Source organism: Pollachius pollachius (genome assembly GCF_949987615.1).
Source record: "Pollachius pollachius genome assembly, chromosome: 4".
Lineage (NCBI taxonomy): Eukaryota > Metazoa > Chordata > Actinopteri > Gadiformes > Gadidae > Pollachius > Pollachius pollachius.
In genome coordinates this window covers 10,847,308-10,865,869 of record NC_136937.1, presented here as the reverse complement: position 1 = coordinate 10,865,869, position 18,562 = coordinate 10,847,308, and the positions used below count along the sequence as shown (strand labels likewise).

Below are 18,562 nucleotides of genomic sequence, written 5' to 3'. Positions count from 1 at the left end.
CCTAATAAAACAATAAAAAAAACATATATATATATATATATATATATGTATGTATACACATACAGTACATTTGGAGAGCCACAGCTTCAGATTATTCCATTTTATTCGCCCCATGTGCCCTGCACTGGACAGGTTCTCTGGTTCACCCCGGCCGCTCTGATTAAAGCGGAGGGCAGATGACAGTCTGTCAACGATGGCGATCATTCATGCGCCGGGGACAATGTTGACTACGACGTGGGCGTAAGGGAGACGCACCCGACGCTGGCGTTTCTCGGCAACACAAACAACAGTGCCGACCTCGAGTGGGGTGTCAGACTCATGTCATGGCTTATTTAGCGGCGGCGGAGAGGGACAATGAGCTGTCTCGTTGGCACTGCCCTGTATCCGCCTCAACGGCCGTCTGTAAACAACCCCGCCAACGCCGCCCGCCTCTCACGGGCCAGGCCGGAGTCCTATTGGCCCGAGCGTCGAAAAGGGAGACATTGTCCCCTTTGGGTGGCTTGGGTTACCGTTTGTGAACCTGTTTTTCGTGAGCTAAACAGGAAGCGGGAAGGCGTGTGTGCTATTCATGTTGTACCGTGGGTATTATTGATGTGTTCCATTAAAGCGGGACATCGGTGTCATGTTGTTGACATCAAAGTGGCCCCGCGGCTCTGATCTGAGAGACATCATATCCTCTGGGTCCAACTGACAGGCAGCCCGATATGTGCTGTGTGATTTAGTGTGGGGGTGTGAGTGTGCACGTGCAATTATCTGTGCGTGTGTGTGTGTGTGTGTGTGTGTGTGTGTGTGTGTGTCAGCTTGTGCCCCTGTGTGTGTGTGTATGTGTGTGCCCCTGAATGTGTGTTTGCGTTTCTTTCTGTGTTAGTGTGTGTTTGCACGCGTGTGTGTGTGTGTGCATGTGTGTCCGTATGTGTGCCCCTGAATGTGTGTTTGCCTGTGTTTGTCTGTGCTTGTGTGTGTGTTCGTGTGTGTCATCTTGTATGACTGTGTGCGGGAATGGGTGTGTATGTATGTGCATGTCCCTGCTTGTGTGTGCTTATTTGCATTTTCATGCATTTTGTTGTTTGTTTGTGTGTGTGTGTGTGTGTGTGTGTCTGTATGTGTCTGTGTGTGTGTGTTTATGTGCGTGCGTGCGTGCGTGCGCATCTCACCCACCCACCCACACGGGAGCGTCTCTGCGGGTGGGTTTGTGTGAGCGGTTGACATGGACCCATCAGGTGGCCGGCTCAGCTGTCTGCCCGCTAAACTTCCTGATCTCAGGCTGAACGGAACCTCACCCCCCGTGAACCCAAGGCCCTGTAACATGTCTATTAACATCTCACAACGCAGGTGACAGGTGTGTGTTTTTGTGTGTGTGTTTGTGTGTGTTTGTGAGTGTGTGTGTGTGTGTGTGTGTTGGGGGGGGGGGAAGTATAGAGTTAACAGGTCTTACAACACCGGGCAACCGAATTCAAGGGTGTGGTGTGCTCTGACTACCCACATCTCTCTCCCCCCCATAACACACACACACACACACACACACACACACACACACACACACACACACACACACACACTACGCTGGATTACAACCAACAACTAGAGCGTGGACACCGGATCCCTCCCATCCTCCTCCTCATCCTGATCGACCCCCCCCCCAGTCCCCGTCCCTCCAGGAGAAACATCCCCGGCACTTCCTCCCCCAATTAGTACGACCTTGTTGCACCGTTGGCGGCGGGACAGGGAGCGCAGTGAAAGTCAAGCGGCAGCTCCGTCAACACGGGGCCCGCTCCACTGTCCCTCTGGGCTGTCTGCACAAGGACCCCGACAGACCACAGAGCCGGTGTAGAGTCGTCTCTGGCTCCCCTTCGGAAGTCTGAGAGTCAGGGGTTGACTCCCAGTCGGAGGTTGAGGAGGAGGAGGAGGAGGAGGAGGAGGAAGAGGGGAAGAGGGGGAGGGGGGGATGGAGAAGGAGGATGAGGAGAAGATGGAAGGGGAGGTGGAGGAGGGGGAAGGAGATGGAGGAGGTGGAGGAGGTGGTGGAGGGGAAGGGGGAGGTGGAGAAGAAGGAAAAGAAGAAGGAGGAGAAGAAGGAGAAGGGAGGGGGAGGAGGAGGAGAACAAAAAAAGAAGAGGATAAGGAGGTGGAGGAGGAAAGGGGGGGCAGGCGGGGGGGAGGAGGAGGAGGAGGAGGAGAAGGGATGTTCTTTGACTGAAGAAGCCCGCAGTGGGATGCTGTGACACCATGGGGGGGAGAGGGGCTGGGGGGTTTGCTCGCTCCTGCTCGCTCAGCGGATCATCGTCCCACGACAGCTGCTGAGTCTAGTGGATCAGCGGAGCCGTTCCCAGGTAGCCTACGGACAGCTCTGTCCAAAAGGAGCGGATGAGCTAGGGTACGTCCTACAACCTTGGGCCCTCTGTACCAGCCTTACCACACCACCGGCCCATGTGTTGGGTTCCTTACACACAATACTGTATGCTTGTGTGTGTGTGTGTGTGTGTGTGTGTGTGTGTGTGTGTGTGTGTATGCGTGTGTGCGCGTGTGTGTGTGTTTGGATGTGTGCGGTTGCACGAGTGCGGTTGTGCTATTGTGTGTTTGCATGCATGCGGTTGCATCAGTACAGTTGTGCGATTGTGTGTTTGCACGCGTACCGTTGCACGAGTGCGATTGTGCGTGTGGTTATGTTTGCGTGTGTGTGCGACCGTCCCTACAGCCAACGCCTGCGACCGGGTCGGTATATACACCAGCCCCCCACGATGGAAGCTTGTGTGACCCGTTAAAACCCGGGTCACCCAAACCCCTTCGCACACTTAAATACGCGCCCTGGCCAGGACTCAGCGGGCCCCCCGGAATCTCCGCCTTCGCTCCCAAGTTTGGTCATGCAGACAGCTGAACACAGCAGCCTGGGCCACGGCCAAAGCATCCACTGAAGCATCTCCCGTACAGAACTGTATCGACTCACCTCATCTTTGACAGCCCCTACCCTCTCCCCTCCCCAGGCCTCCCACCGCCTCCGCTCCTTTGAGCTGTCACTCACATGCAGATGCTTTCTACCGGGGAATAAAGCCCATAGGGCATCACCGCTCGTTTGGAGCTAAGCTTCTTTTTTTGTTATTTATCGCAGGGACCAATGAAGTCATCGGACCGTGGGTCGGGCAGGCGGGCGAGAGAGAGAGAGAGGGAGAGAGAGAGAGAGAGAGACAGAGAGAGAGAGAGAGAGAGAGAGAGAGATTTAGTGGTTCTCGTTTGGATCCGCGGGGGTGATAATTTACCCTTGAGCAATAACCTGTTCGGTTCTGTTCTCCCACACTGTGGTCGACCTCGGAGACTTCAAAATAAAAGCCCGCTCTATAAGTAGCAGGGAGCGTGAGAAGGGAAAAAGAGGGGAGTTGTTTTACATTTGATCTTTATCGATAACACGATCACACCTCGCTGTTCGAATTCCCCTACAGATTGCCAACAGGTACAGCCCGGCTTCTGTGTCGGACTTCCGCCACAGGCCGGTTACACCCGAGGGTGTGCTTTACCATCATTGTTGGCACAGCAGTGATGATTTAAGGAATGAGCCCCACAAGCAAGAGTCACTACAGTCTTAGTGTAATTATTATGCCCGCGATTATATCACGATTACCGACAATTCAAAATATAAAATCAAGATGTAATCGTATTGTTAGGCAATTTACGAATAGATCATTTTTTGTTATTTGTATTCCAGGGCACCTGATATAACTCAGATGGGGTCTGACTTATACCTAATAATGTCTGTTGATTAAAACAAAAATGATACCGTCTACTCAATCCACTAGGACGGGCCTTAGAAACGACCTAGCAACAGACGCTTTCAGGTCCCTGATGGAGAGCCGGCCAGCCAACAGCAGCTGATGCTTTATACACATCGTGGGATTTCCCAAATTTTAACAAACACCACATATACATCACAAAAAAATGCATTGCTAGCTAAATGTGGTTGTAACTGAGGCATGGGCTGCAAAGGAATCAGAATTTCACACGCATTATTCTGAGCAGAGAAACATTAGTAATGACAGGAAAGCATTCTGAGATAGAAGACATTAATGTAGAACAGGGTCAGGAAATGGCGTCCCATCAATACATTGCAGCTCTATGTTTAGCGGATTTAACCTTCCTAGCTTCCTCCCTTCTATTTATAACAGTGTCATAGTCCGGCCTGCACTCTGATACTATGTGTGCCCATTTACACACACAACCATGTGAACACACTCACTCACACACACCCACACCCAAAAACAAACACATACACACACACGTGCACAGAAATGCGCACATGCACACAAACACACACACACACACATACATACACACACACACACATACATCTGTGCACACACATACACACAGACACACACAGACACAAACACAAAACAAACACATACACACACGTGCACACAATTGCGCACACACACGCACGCACACACACCTATGCGTACAAACAGACGAGAATCTCTGCGAACACGCGGGCCAACAAATCCTCCTGTGGCATGCGAGCGTTGGAGCGGTCACAAGGAGCCTCTGCTCTGGATGCCGCGCTGCCCCGGCGTCTGGCACGCCACCACTTCTGAATTCTAGCATGTCCTAATGGATCGGATGAGAGCTATGCTGTGCCGAGCGCGGCCCTGTTTGTGCTGACTATTACCTGCGGCCCCTGCGAGTCCCAACCGACGTGCCAAGGCGGATGCAGGGCAGTGCCATTTGGACACTGTGTAAAAACACAGAAATCTAAATGACTGTAGTACCTTAAAAATGATAGGCTGTTGGAATGTACATAGAACTTGATTCATTAGTGATTTTGTTCAAATTTGTTTGAACAAATGTAGCGAGGAATGACGGTGTAGGGATTACACAATATATCTGTTTGCACCAACAACGTATCAAAAATATATGAAGAACCGCATGACCATACTGCTGGTATAAAAAGTATTTCTACAATGTCTTTAAACAGCGTGAGTCCCTCTTGTCCCTTACTTGAAGGCAATTTCTATACATGTTAAGGATTGTCCTATTTCTATGACAGATTTTAAAAAGTTATAATAATAACATCTAGAGTTAAGTTATGCGAGTTTTTTGAAATAGTGTCATTGAATTGCATTCCATGGATGTGGTTATTAATACATCTATTTTATGACTGATTCCATCTGACACCAAGTTTACATTGAAGCAATTCGTCCTGTAGTCATCATATTGCATGTTCATTTTTTACCTAGTTTCCAGTCTTATTTTATCTGTATCTCTTAATCTATTCACTATAAACATAGCACAAATTTCTCAAAAGAGGCATTCATTAATCATCATAATAAAGGTATAAAAAAATACTTTCATGGTGGTTTATAAAAACCCAAGACATAGACTAGAAAGACAGTAGACAGACACTAGGAATGCACGTTTATAGGCACTGTATTTTACTATATACCTATATATATATATACTGTCAATGAACTAATGATATACGCAAAGAATATATCTCCAAAAGTAAGTATTTGACTATATACCTGAAATATACACTGTCAATAAAATAACGATATACATATGCCTCCAAAAGATTGTATTTTACTATGCACCTCAAATATGCATGCTTTCAACTAACCTACAATTCATTTAAAGTATCTATCTCCAAAATTAATTCACAATGTACATCAAATATGAACTGTAGTTAAACTCACTATGTTCACCATATGAGTATTCATATGTACTCCAAAAAAAAAATCTATATATATATTATCATTATTAAAAATGTAGTTAATTTGGCATTTAAAAAAAGGCATTAAGCAGAACAGCTCATTTGAGAGTCAAAGAGAGAGGGGCCCTTCCCCAACAATGGCGGCTGTCTCTTCGTTAGCACGGGGGTAATTAACGGAGTGACTCGTCTTTTCCCCTAACGTGTGACACCGCCGCTGCTGCTGCTGGTGATTCATTCATCTTACTCACGTTACACCGCACCAAACCAATAAATATTTGATGTTAAGACACTATAGTAGTAGGCCACTGAGCTCAGGTGTGAAGTAGGGTGACGTGTGTGTGTGTGTGTGTGTGTGTGTGTGTGTGTGTGTGTGTCTGCGTGTGTGTGTGTGTGTGCGTGTGTGTGTGTGTGTGTGTGTGTTGAGTCATTCTTTTTTGGTTTTGCGTACTTTAATGAACGCATTTATGTGTGTGTGTGTGTGTGTGTGTGTGTGTGTGTGTGTGAGAGTTAATGCATGCACGTGTGCATGCATGTGTGGAGTCCCTTTCTCACACTAAATTGGTGATAATTTTGGTGAGCAATATGACCTCTGACCTGTGGCAGTCACAGAGAGAGGATGGTGACACCACAGAGTGGTGGTCCCATGGTGAACAAAGACATCTTGTGTCTTACAGAGTGGAGGGTTATTGAGCCTCTGAGCGTCACACCATCAGATACAATAAAGTGGAAAAAAAAAATGTGTCACTATTTCAGTGAGGTTATATGCGTGAGGCTGATGGACAGTGTTTATTTTAAACCATGAATTGCAATAGTTCACGGTTTGAGTGTGTTTGTGTGTGTGGGTGTGTGTGTGTGTGTGTTTGTGTGCGTGTGTAGAATGTGTCTACTTAGTCTGACATTACCTTGATTCCTTTCCAAAACAAATGTGTAGTAAAGTTATGTCATGCATGATCGCAGAAGGATCAGCAACAAGATAATACATGTTTATTGAAGGTTAATGAATGAGATGATATGACGATGGATAAACGCCTCATTGTAGGGACATTGTCCATTCCATAGAACTGTCATGTGGGAAATCAGGATTAAAAAGTTAGATATGGAAAGAGAAACTGAATGAAGCAGTATGTGTCTATTTTAAAAAGTGGAAAATAACAGATCAAACTTAACCACAAGCAGATAAAGAGTGCATGACTAATAACGGACAGAATCGCACTCACTGTCTCTTCATATGGTTAAAGGTCATGACTAACTGCCTGAATATAAAGACTCACACTCCCAGAAGCCCCTCTGCCGTCAGACCCTTTCCTTTGATGCGGTGATGGGGTTGTGCTCCAAAACACATGACAGTGTTTCTGTTTAATGTGATATCACTTTATGTCCCCATGCTATCCGATCTCTCCCCATAAAAACCTGAGCTACTAAGCATTTCAATAGTGTGTGATTGTGTCATCCTTAACTTGACAATTAAAAATAACGATAACATCCCTGATGCATCAATCAAATAAAACATGAATTGAGGAATCTGAAGAATGAATTTGCATGAACGGAAAAAACAATAATAAACCAGCTCTTTTTTCGAAGATACAAACGCATCCAAGAAGAAAGAAGGATTTCGGTGACATCCCAAAAACAGATGACGGTGAACACGTCACTCAGGAGAGTCCAATCCTCGTAGTAACCCTGACCTTTTGATACTACGGAGATATGTGAAAAAACAACAACCTGCTTACCCAATACTCTGCAGACGCGTTAGTAAAAACCTGTCTCGCCAAAACACAAGGTGGAGGCTACACCAGGCGGAGGCTCTCATAGGGGTAGGGCCCACAGAAGTATGAACACTTGTTTTAACACGAAGCTTCATTCGTGGAAGCGCAGTTCATTCGAGCCCCGAGCCCGTGAGGATTAAAGGTGTCACGCTCGTCCTGCTTTTTAACAGTCCAGCAGAAAAAGGTAAAAAAAAAAAAAATCAACTGGATTCCTTTTTTCTTTCCCTTACTAGAGCGAGGCGCTCCGATCAAGGGGAGGACGTCGCGTGTTGTTTATGAGCGCACGCGATTGGAATTCTTGAAACAATCAAGACGGCCCAGGTGGACCCCTTCCTCCCCCCACGGGAGGTTGGGCATGTCAATCAAATCACAGAAGAGTTTGGTGGTCCATGCAGGCTGGTTATTGGCTGGTTATTTTGTCAAGGGGCCCAATGACAGAGGGTCGATACACCCCCCCCCCCCCCCACCCCAACTGCAAACCCCGCGAACGCCGCGTGCCGTGCCTTGGCACGCGGTACTCCCGTAAGAAAATGTGTTGTGAAGTAAATAAAGATGCGGCTCGCGCGCGTCCTAATTTGAGACGGGTGTGTAACCACCAGACGGAACCCGACACCCCCCCTCCCCTCCACAACTCCCTCCCGTGCTGTACGCGCGCGCTTCCACCCTCACCCCTCCCGCGCCTTACGCGAGGGATGGGTGCGCTAGAAAACATGCTTCACAACAGATCATCTCCCAAAGTCGCCTTCCGCATACTGACACCTAATCCGAGGACATCAGAAGTGTGACATAATCCTCAAGACATCTCCAAACTGCACCCCCTTCCAAACGGGGCGCCAAGGGTGCTTTAGAGGGACTGTTGTGTGTGTGTGTGTGTGTGTGTGTGTGTGTGTGTGTGTGTGTGTGTGTGTGTGTGTGTGTGTGTGTGTGTGTGTGTGTAAGGCCCACTTGGGTGTTTTTTTTTTGCAGGGGTCGAGAAAGAGGGGGCGGGGCTCCGAGACGTCAGCGCGCACTTGACTATAAATCCCGTCCGGCCGCCTCCTGCCCGCGCTATGGTGTTACGCGCAGAGCACAGTGGAGCATCTGCAAAGCTGTCCAAAGTATAAGGACCCGCTCACGTGGAAACTACTATCATACTTTTTTTGGGGGGGGGTCACATTTTGGTAACGGAAGAAAATGGAGAATAAAAACCTACGGTTGTTTTGGTTACGATATCCAGGTTATGTGAAATTCTGGCGATTATGAACATTTACGCGCGGCGCAGTTGACGTTGAGTCCAGTCAGTGGCCCCCTCCCTGCTGTGGATATAACGGACCTTTTTTGTTAAAGTTAAAGAGACGACACGCAAGTAGCTCACAGCCCCCCCCCCCCCCCCCCCCCCCCTGAAAGAGTCGTTCCGTTTCTGTCGCCGTTTTTGGGGGTTTTCTTTTTTGCGCATCGCTGCCTGTGCGGCGACGCGTGTGCGGTGGAGGAAACACTGATGTCTTCATTTGACTTGTCGTCTGCGTTGGATATGGTGGAGCTTCCTCGGGTTTCCAGCGTGGAAACGTAGCATCCAATTCATCGGCGACTGCGACCCGTTCCCCCAGAGCGTCTCGGCCACCTTTGGACTCCACGGTGCGCAGAGGACGCGTGGTGCGCTACCTTCCTCCTAGACCTGGTTTTCCATGCGTTTCTGGAAACGATTCATGATTTTGTGAAGTGTGAAGTGAATCCCAAATAATACCAGTGGGCCTAACTGTTTGAAGAACTATCAACTGTCAACAACAACAACAACAACAACAACAACAAGAAAACCATTGGTATAGTGGACTAAGCTTGGGACGTTAAATGTGGCTATTCTTCCATTTGGATTTGACGAAAAGCCGCAAAGTGTTTGCAGGTCTGCATGGACCCTATTTAAGGTTAGTACGAAAGGCATTCGCAATGTTGGTGTATTAAGACATAACACATCGCATTTATCTGCGATGGACTAAGTGTCAACCTGATATTAAATGAAGTAAGGCCTATCTTGTTTTAATTAAAATACGTTTTCTTTTTTTTACATTGGGAAGTTCGTTTCAATAACTCCACTTTGCATGAAGGCGGTTAAACAATGTTTAATTCCAGTAGTTATGCATGCGGGAATGTTTGGCTTTGCTGCAGACTCAACATGGCATTAAGTATAGTCACGTAAGCATTGGGAATTACCATCTGGCCAACTCACTTGTATTTAGTCTATTGTTGCCAGTGCACTTTGGTGCTCGCTTTTTCCAACGAATGCTCCGCGTCAAGGCGCACCCTGAAACTGCCGTTTCTCCTTGCTGTAGCACAACTCCTCAAACGCTCCTCAAACACATACTACGTGTGATACTTAACTACAACGAGACGTATTAGTTATCTAAATAGATTTTAATAAAAGGGCACATTTATTTTCTTTTGTTTAAACATGTTCCCATAAACAACCGCGTTACGCATAGGTTGCGTCCTTGCTTGTTGGCATTTATTGAATAGTTCAGCTCTAAACCAAAATCCCAACCGCAACATGCCAGAAAAGAATGATGCAAAGTTAGCGCTTCACCTAATAACAGACTGTCCCAAACCACTGCGTGTTGTTGCAATACATCGTCTGCTAAGCCGGCTGGAGACTATAAAGTTCAATTTGCATTGTTTACATTACGCAATCCAATTAGTTTCATCTTCTTTCTCATCTTCTAAAAGCATTTGAAGATGTCTCCATCGTGTGTGTTTCTGCATTTTATTACCTCCCCCCCCCCCCCCCTTATTCTATTGTCTTGTTTATTTCCCTCTCGACACACTGACCCATCACTCATCCTGTCTCTCTTCCCCTCTTTCTTGCAGATTCCTTTATAGGAACCGAGTCTAAGATGAAGTTATGGGACGCGTTGGCAATGTGTTTGTTGCTCCTGAGCTCAGTCTCCGCAAGGCCCCTCTACCGAAACCTTCACCCAGCCAAGAAGCCCTATTTCCCCAGTAGCCACAGCGACTCCCTGGCCCCTTCCCTGGAGCAGGAGGACGAGGAGGAGGACAAACCGGAATTCCCCCCCAAAGACCGTCGCCTCCAGGGGATGTCCGTGGAGGAGCAGTGTAAGGCTACCGTGAGGGTCTTTTAGACATTGGCTTTGTGTTCCCCTGTATGGCGTGCTAGAGAGAGAGGGGGAGGGGGGGAGGGCGGCCGGCTTCAATTGTGTCAAATACAAGTGAAGCAGATCAGAGGGTATTGAGGTTCCTCATTGTTTGATAAAACGCTCATCGGGACTTTTTGAGTGTCATGGCTTTCTTGGAAGCTTTTCACATTACATAATGAAGATGAGCTCTTTATTACATTGATGGGGCCACTGGGGGTCAGCGATAAGGGCCCTCACTCAGGACGGGGCCCTTATCAAGCGCTGAGCACCACAGTGCCGGAGGGCACGAGGCTCTCAGTCGTGTTTCAGGAGCCTTGAGACAGAGGGGGAGAGAGAGGGGGGAGAGAGTGGGAGAGGGAGAGGAGGGGAGGGAGAGAGAGCGGCACCTCCTGTCTGCGATGAAGAGCTCCCGTCGCATTGTTTATGTTAGCTCCCCTCGGCCTCTGTTGCCGTTGGAGACCCAGGATTCTCTCGTCCCTCTCCTCCGTTCTCCAGATTGATGAATGAGCGTCTGGGTAGGGTGGGGGGGATGGGGGAAGTAGAATTGGTGGTGGGGTAAAGGGGGGGAAATTCTAACCAAGTTAGAAATTAGATGAAGCAATCTGAACCAGATGACTGGAATCTCAGAGTAGATTTGGGGGGGGGGGGGGGGGGGGGCGAGCCCTCCAGTGTGTTTATGTTCAGTTTGAACCGCGACAGACGCGAGGAATCCTCCTCTTTGTTTGACTCTGGTGTGAGACCGTGTCGGCAAGCCACCACGCTCAGCGGGACAGATAAGCAACGGGACAACGGTTAAAACAACCGCGTTCCCTCCGGCCTCGTACACCGCTCAACCGTGGTGTCCTCGCACCCCCCTCCCCACCTCTCCCGGTCCCCCAGTCCCCATCCCTTACTGTTCCTGTAACCTTAGACCATTAACTATGCACCGCGGTGTAAACAACACTGCCGCTCAATGGGAGCTGTGGCTCCGTTGGTGTGTGTGTTTTTTCCTTGTGTTGCGCGGCGTGTCAACGGAAAGATACAGAGCCTGTTCTTCAGTTATAAACTATCCGCCGGCTAGAGTTTCTCAGGGGCCAAGGCAGGGAAGAATGTGCAGTGAACAGGAATATATTACCGCTAAAATGGAAAGACAAGGATTGTGTATTTTTTTCTATGGTATTTTGGCATGCTGGTTATCAATATTGTTGCAAAACTATGAGTGACGAGGAAAAAAATGTGAGTGACGAGGAAAAGGGACATTGATATTGTTTACAAAAAGATTGTATGATATTGTCCTGTCATTAGAACAATCTGGTTACTGTGTGAGTAGTCATACTTTAGATTAATATCTAAAGTATGAAAGTCCAGATCAACATCTGAATTATGATGACAGACTAGCTTATATCTAGCTTTATATATTCGACCAATCACATTAGCAATCAACAGTCACTTGGCAAGAAGTAGTTGACGTTATAAATGTGCTATCTACCCCCTGAAGTTCTCCTTAAACAGAGTAGGACCGCTGGATTAGTGTGTGAGCAGCTATAGCAACTATAGCCATCGCACAACATTCATCTGACAGGAGAGAACGAGAGCGGTCTAAATCAAAGGGAATGGGGGGGGTGGCAGTGTTGTCTACACAGATTAGCCCAGGTTAATTTGATACACTAGTATCAATATATAGGTGACACTGCCAGAAGGATGGCGGGGGAGAGAGCTAGGGAGAGAGAGAGCGAGGAGCAGGGTTACAGATACCTACACCTACCAGACACCACCACCTAAACTACTTGACACACTTTTGAAAGGACTAGATGCATAAATACGGTAACACACACGCAGGCATTCGAATGTACACGCAAACATAAAAAAAAATGGATCACGGGCCATTGATTTGCATGTGAGATTGCATTGCATGTGTGCATGAGGCATTGCATGCGAGCGAACACGCACAGAGCATGCCACACACAAAAACCCATGGGCCCGGGTGCCCTTTGGTTACCTAATGACTGTTTTCCTTTCAGTCATTTTTCATTAGTACTTTGTGACGCTTGCAGCGATGGCTGATTGGTGCCAGGCCGTCCGTTCGGTGTTCAAAACGGCGGACCAGAAGGGGAATTAGGCAGTAATTGAATCAGAGTGTAATGCAGGAGGATCAAAGACACCAGTGGGTCCTTAACGTTCCCACCACACCAGAGGGCAGGGCGCTCAGGTTCAGGGTTCTCAGTCTGGACAGCAGAGCGACTCCTCGATGTTTTCAATGCTCTTCATTCTCCGATGTCTTTTGTACGATCAATCCAGCTGGGATCATAAAAGAAAACAATTATTTAAGACCCCGTTGAGATATATGAACGACGGCCGTGGTTGACTCACCCCTTTGACAAACGGATCTGGCGAGAGTGTAAATGCTCCACGAGTCTTGGCTTCTGCGACTTCCCGTACACTCATACTGTTGGTATTGGCTCCCTTTCAGGATTTGCATAATAATCACATCATGTTTCGAAGTGTGTCATTGTTACTCAATCTCTCTCTCTCCTCTTCCTCTTCCCTCTTCCAGATGACATTGCAGACCCTTACCCGGAGCAGTTCGATGACGTAATGGATTTTATCGAAGCCACCATCGGCCGACTCCGGCGGTCTTCCGAGACGGGCGCGGAGATGCGGGGAAGGAGGGAGCAGCAGGCGAGACAGAGGGGAGCAGCAAACACAGGAGGAGAAAGAGGAGGAGATGGCTATGGAGGAGAAAGAGGAGGAGGAGGAGGAGGAGGACACAGGGACAAGAGGAAAGGTCGCGGGCGGAACGGGGGTCGCGGCGGTAAGGGCGGCCGCTCGGAGAAGCCCAAGGACAGCATCGCCGTGACGACGCGCGGCTGCCTGCTGAAGGAGGTGCACCTCAACGTCACGGACCTGGGGCTGGGCTACCGCACCAAAGAGGAGCTCATCTTCCGCTACTGCAGCGGGCCATGTGTGGAGGCGGAGACCAACTACGATAAGATCCTCAACAACCTCACGCACAACAGGAAGCTGGACAAGGAGGCGCCGTCGCGGACCTGCTGCCGCCCCGTCGCCTTTGACGACGACCTGTCCTTCCTGGACGACGACGTGGTGTACCACACGCTCAAGAAGCACTCGGCGAGGAGGTGCGCCTGCGTCTGAGGGGGGGGGGGGGGGGGGGGGGGGGGGTTGGGGGAGGGGGTCGGGGTTAAAGGGCCGGTGTGCGGCAAGAGACTCACATCGCGAGAGACTGACATCTCGAGAGACTGACATTGCGAGAGAGTCACATCGCGAGAGAGTCACATCACGAGCCATGGCTGATGTCAAAAGTCACGAGACGTCACAAAACAGCTGCTATATCCAAAAAGAACCTTCAGCCACATGGCGATGCACGATCGATATGCGAGCCGACGAGAGAGGTGTCCGGCTTTCTCTGTGGATCGCTCTGGCAGGTCCGCTCAAGAGGAGAATCTTGGGTATGTCGTGGGTAAGCGTATACCCGACGAATGACATCACATGCTTCATCTTGAACGATGACGTAGCAAGCCTGCAAAGAGAAGGGGATTGTAGTGTTTCCTTTCAGAGTAGAGATGAGAATTTCGTGAAGGTGACCTAACTAAAAAAAAACATTTGTTTCTTGGTTTCAAACGGCAAACCGACACAGGTGGGTTATATCCGTTTGCAGATATGTCGCTATTATATATACAGAGTGTCCTTTCTTAACTGAAGGCAAGACTGAAGCGGAGGCTCTACTGTGAGAAAGTTGGCCAGCGATGCCAGTATTTGCTCTGGGAACATTCGTTTTTCCCAGGAACATCGATTTTTCATGTCTTGGGCTCCGAACTCTCTGGAGGCACGGAGACAGAGGAGAGTGACCCTGAGATTGACAGAAAGAAGTTGAACTGCAGTCCAATTCCCTTTCCACTGCAAAAACCTGGATGTAGACCCTTTTACAACCCCAGGACCAAGGGACGAGTATTTCCACACATTTCAAGCGAAGACATTTTTTTTTCTTGGTGCAAAAACACGTCTATGTAAAATCCGAAAAAAACACATAAATGGAATATATGTAAGAGATGTATTTATTAATACGAAATTAACTTATTGATATTTATTGCAATCCATTGTATGAAAGAAATGTTTTTTTGTTTTGTTCAGTTTTCTTATTTATTTAAAACGGCTTTTGTTCTGTCCTTGATAGTGCCAAAGTGAACCGTATATTTAAGGGGGGGGGGGCGTCCCGCAGAGAGGAAGCAGCACATAGGTACAGCCACAGCTCATCAAACTCAAACGCCACAGTAACGCACACTGTTCCAACCCGAGTTCACACAATTCCGCGATATCCTAAATAATCCACATCCGTTTGCCGATTCCAAGAACATTGTGGAATTATTCAGAGTTAGAGTGAGAGAGAGGGGAGCGAGGGAAAGAGAGAAAGAGAGAGAGAGAGCGAGAGAGACATAGAAAGCAATGGACCAATACAACGATTTTTTTTTCCAATAGACTATCTTAGTTCTCGCTTTTTTACACCGTGTTGCAGAGGGATGGCAGATGTCGTGAGTCTTATTTTTTGACGGTTCACCTTGTCGTCCCTGACTGGGACCAGAATGCCAGACTACAGAGAGAGAGCCGTCGCAGGCTGGGAGCGATGAGTCACACGCTTACGGTTTACAGCCAGAACCACCTCGCCAAACCGTCGCATGTCAGATTCATCTGTTTACAAACCAACACATAAATACAGCCATACCTGCCTCTGGGCTCGGTTAGAAAACAACTCCACGACAACACTAGTCTAACTTAGAAAAGCCTTTATTATATTTATACAATAGTCGAATCCGTGGTCAACAGTACCAAATCAAGGTTTTATCCACTGTAACAACATCAACATAAAACCTGCAGTTGTGACAGTAGACATGCTTCACAGTGATCCTTTAGTGTGACACATGATCGTTTTGCGACGATGTAGAGAGAGAGTACTTCCGGTGCTCCATTGTCCTCTGGTGAGCCAGGAGCAGAGCAGAAGCACGCTGCTAGTGTCAGACTCCTGAACACATCCCCTGAACCCTCCAGACTCGGGCTCTGTGCCAGGTCTCAGTCCAAGGCTTTGTAGTGGTTACCGGTTGTTTCCTGTTGTTTAGCTTTTTTCCCTGGATTGCCTGTTTCCAGTGTGTCGCTCTGACAGACACTTATTTTCTCCCTGACGTGGGTAGTGCACTGTGGTGGGTGGGTGGGGATTTGAAAGCGATCCTCCAGCATGAGGATTAACAAACTTTACTCCCACTGGCGATGGCCACCTTAAGAGATTCTAGGACCATTTAAGGAAGATCTAGCCCATGGCCCCTCTTGAGGTTAACTGTAACCATTTTTTGTACTTTTGTTCCTAGTGGGGTTATTCTAGAGGGCAATGATCCCCTCACAACCAACGTCAAATAATCCCCTTTGATTGAAAACAACAACAAGTACATTCAGGATAAGAGGGAGAAAAAGACACAGAGTCAAAAGTGTGAACCCTGGGGCAGGTCTTCCATGTTGGTGTGGATTAAGGACCCGGGTTTCTGTTCACCCAATAGCAACCAGGCCAGCTTTACGCTGTAATCCCCCGACCCCCCCCCCCCCCCCAACACACACAATCACATACACAGAACAAATCCACCATATCAGGCTGAATGTAGGCCAAACACTACACAGAAACTGACATACAAAAGAATTGCCGCCACTAAAAAAAAGGATTCTTGCTTTTATCACAGCATACTTCGTCAATTGGATCATCTCGTCCCCCTGTAACAACTGATTCGTGCTTAAGCCTTTCCAGATGACAATGTGCATTTAGGAGACTTCCCTCGCAGCCCTCTGGAACCCCTATACCATCCTTAAAAGAAATGTGTGTGTGTCCGTCCGTGTGTGTGTGTGTGTGTGTGTGTGAACTATTTGTGACCACTGTCCCTCTCTCTCTCTGTCTGTCATTCGCTTCACTCTGTGCATTTGTCATCCTCCCGTGTGTTGATTGCGCCTCCATTTTGTTGTTGGGTTTGATTGCGAAGGTAAACACGCCCTGACTGGAGCAGAGACCAGAGTCTTTAGCGTAAACATTAGAGGAGGAGGAGGAGGAGAAGGAGGAGGAGGGAAAATAAAATGGGACTGCAACGTTTTCACTCTTGTTTTGTGTTTAGCACCTCAGCGGCAGACCTGTCATTATGTCGGACTATGTTTTGTGTTACTGAACCAAAGCTCAACAAACTTTATTTTTGTACTATATTCATTTTATAACTTTTTACAGAATTAAACTTGTTTATATTAAACGTGAGTGTGTGTGTCTCTCTCTTTCTGGGTCTTCTGGCCTCATCACCAGCGGTCCAACTAGATCTCTTGAGGAGAGTCCCTTTCCCACTCGGCAGAAATGTTTACCAAAACCCAACCTTGCATGTTCAGAAAAAAAGCAAACACAATGTGAATTGAGGTGAATTAAAAGAACTGCAAGAATGGCTCCAATACATGTTCCTAAATGGAGTGGGGCTCTGTTGAGGATTGCTGAGCCCGGGCTCAGGGTCGTACAGTAAACAAACGACGGCCATAAAGCCACGCTGAGCTGTAAAGCGAAGCGCCCGGGGCCAACGTTTAAATGGCTGTTAAGAAAAAACGGCAACGAGAACCGGATGAGTCAGTGAGCGGGGCTTCTTGACATAATGCTGTCAGTGTGTGTCTACAAGCCCTAGTTTATGTTCCCTGTGACAGGCCTGCTTCTTCCCCACAGCCTGTCACACAAATGACAGATCTATTAATGTTGCTCTCAGATTTAGACAACACGGCCACACACATACACACACACCAATCATCCACAGACTCACAATGATACGAAACAGATACTTCAAAAGGTGGAAAGTGATTTGAATTAAAAAAACAAACAATGGGATCAAAACGTATTGAATTTGCCAGATCAAGCTGGCTTAGGTGAGGAGTATCGCTGTGGCACTACCCGAACACACCCTTTCGCTTTCATTCACAAGGTGTGGGATAACAGGTTCTGCGTCGACTATGACATCGCCTAATCGCATAATTCCAGCATTCTATGGTTGGCACGGACACACGGGGTGGCTGTAGCTGCCGACATCACCACCACCACCACCTCCTCCTCCATACCCCACTACCTCCACCCCCACCCACCATGACGGGAAGATGCAGATGCAGGATTAGACGACAGAGTACTCTAATCCCTGTGTGAAATCACAACACTGTTTTTAAGGGTGCTGCGGGCGATTTCTTTCCCTTTCTAAAGCAAACTTTCCTCAGGGCAGATAATCTGAGCAGCTCCCGAAAAGCTTTGCCCTAAAATACTCTGTATCTGGACATTTTGAAGAGACAGGAACACCACTTGTTGAGATGTTCAAGCAACAACCGGGGATTTGTATAAACGTGCAATACCTACGGAGATGAGTCAGCCGGTAAACAACTGGGGTGACCTTTAGTCCCATTTGGCTCGTCCGTGTTAAGAACTAAGGAGACCGACCGGCCTGTTGATGGTGGTACCAAAATAGAACAAATATTTGTATATTTGGTCCATATCTATAAATACATTCATTACTAGATGACTCAATACAAAGTCAATTGGAGCACAGCTCATTTTTGTTGCTGATAAATTATTTTTTCATTTAATAATTCATATATATTTTTAAAGGGTCCTATTTAACCATAAGTGTGCAGTTTCTAAGTTACTGCGAGATACTTTGAAATCTGTGCACATCACAAGTGCCTCCCAGTTGGTTCAGTCCACCTGGATGATGCCTGATAATATGATCCATCATGGATCTGGGTGGACACACCCACTTATGATGTGACAAGGGTACTTCTTTTGAAATGTATGACTTATTTTAATATTGATGTTATAAAGCAGAAATTTATGATTTTGTGTTTAATTAAGTGTGGTAATCTCTAACAATCTCCGTTTTTTATTTCCACATCAACTGGCCATTGAACCCTTAAAATGAGATCCTCCTATGACCTATATTCTT

General features: G+C 47.6%; 1 protein-coding gene across 1 annotated transcript; it reads left to right on the top strand.

Annotated features, from left to right (window-relative positions):
• Nucleotides 1-10,307: 10,307 nt before the first annotated feature.
• gdnfa (glial cell derived neurotrophic factor a) lies at nt 10,308-13,718 on the top strand (the record flags this gene model as incomplete). Its single annotated transcript, XM_079734614.1, has 2 exons — nt 10,308-10,545; nt 13,120-13,718. The coding sequence occupies exons 1-2, from the start codon at nt 10,326-10,328 to the stop codon at nt 13,716-13,718; spliced, it is 819 nt and encodes a 272-aa protein (XP_079590740.1). The 5' UTR covers nt 10,308-10,325.
• Between the last annotated feature and the right edge of the window lie 4,844 nt (nt 13,719-18,562).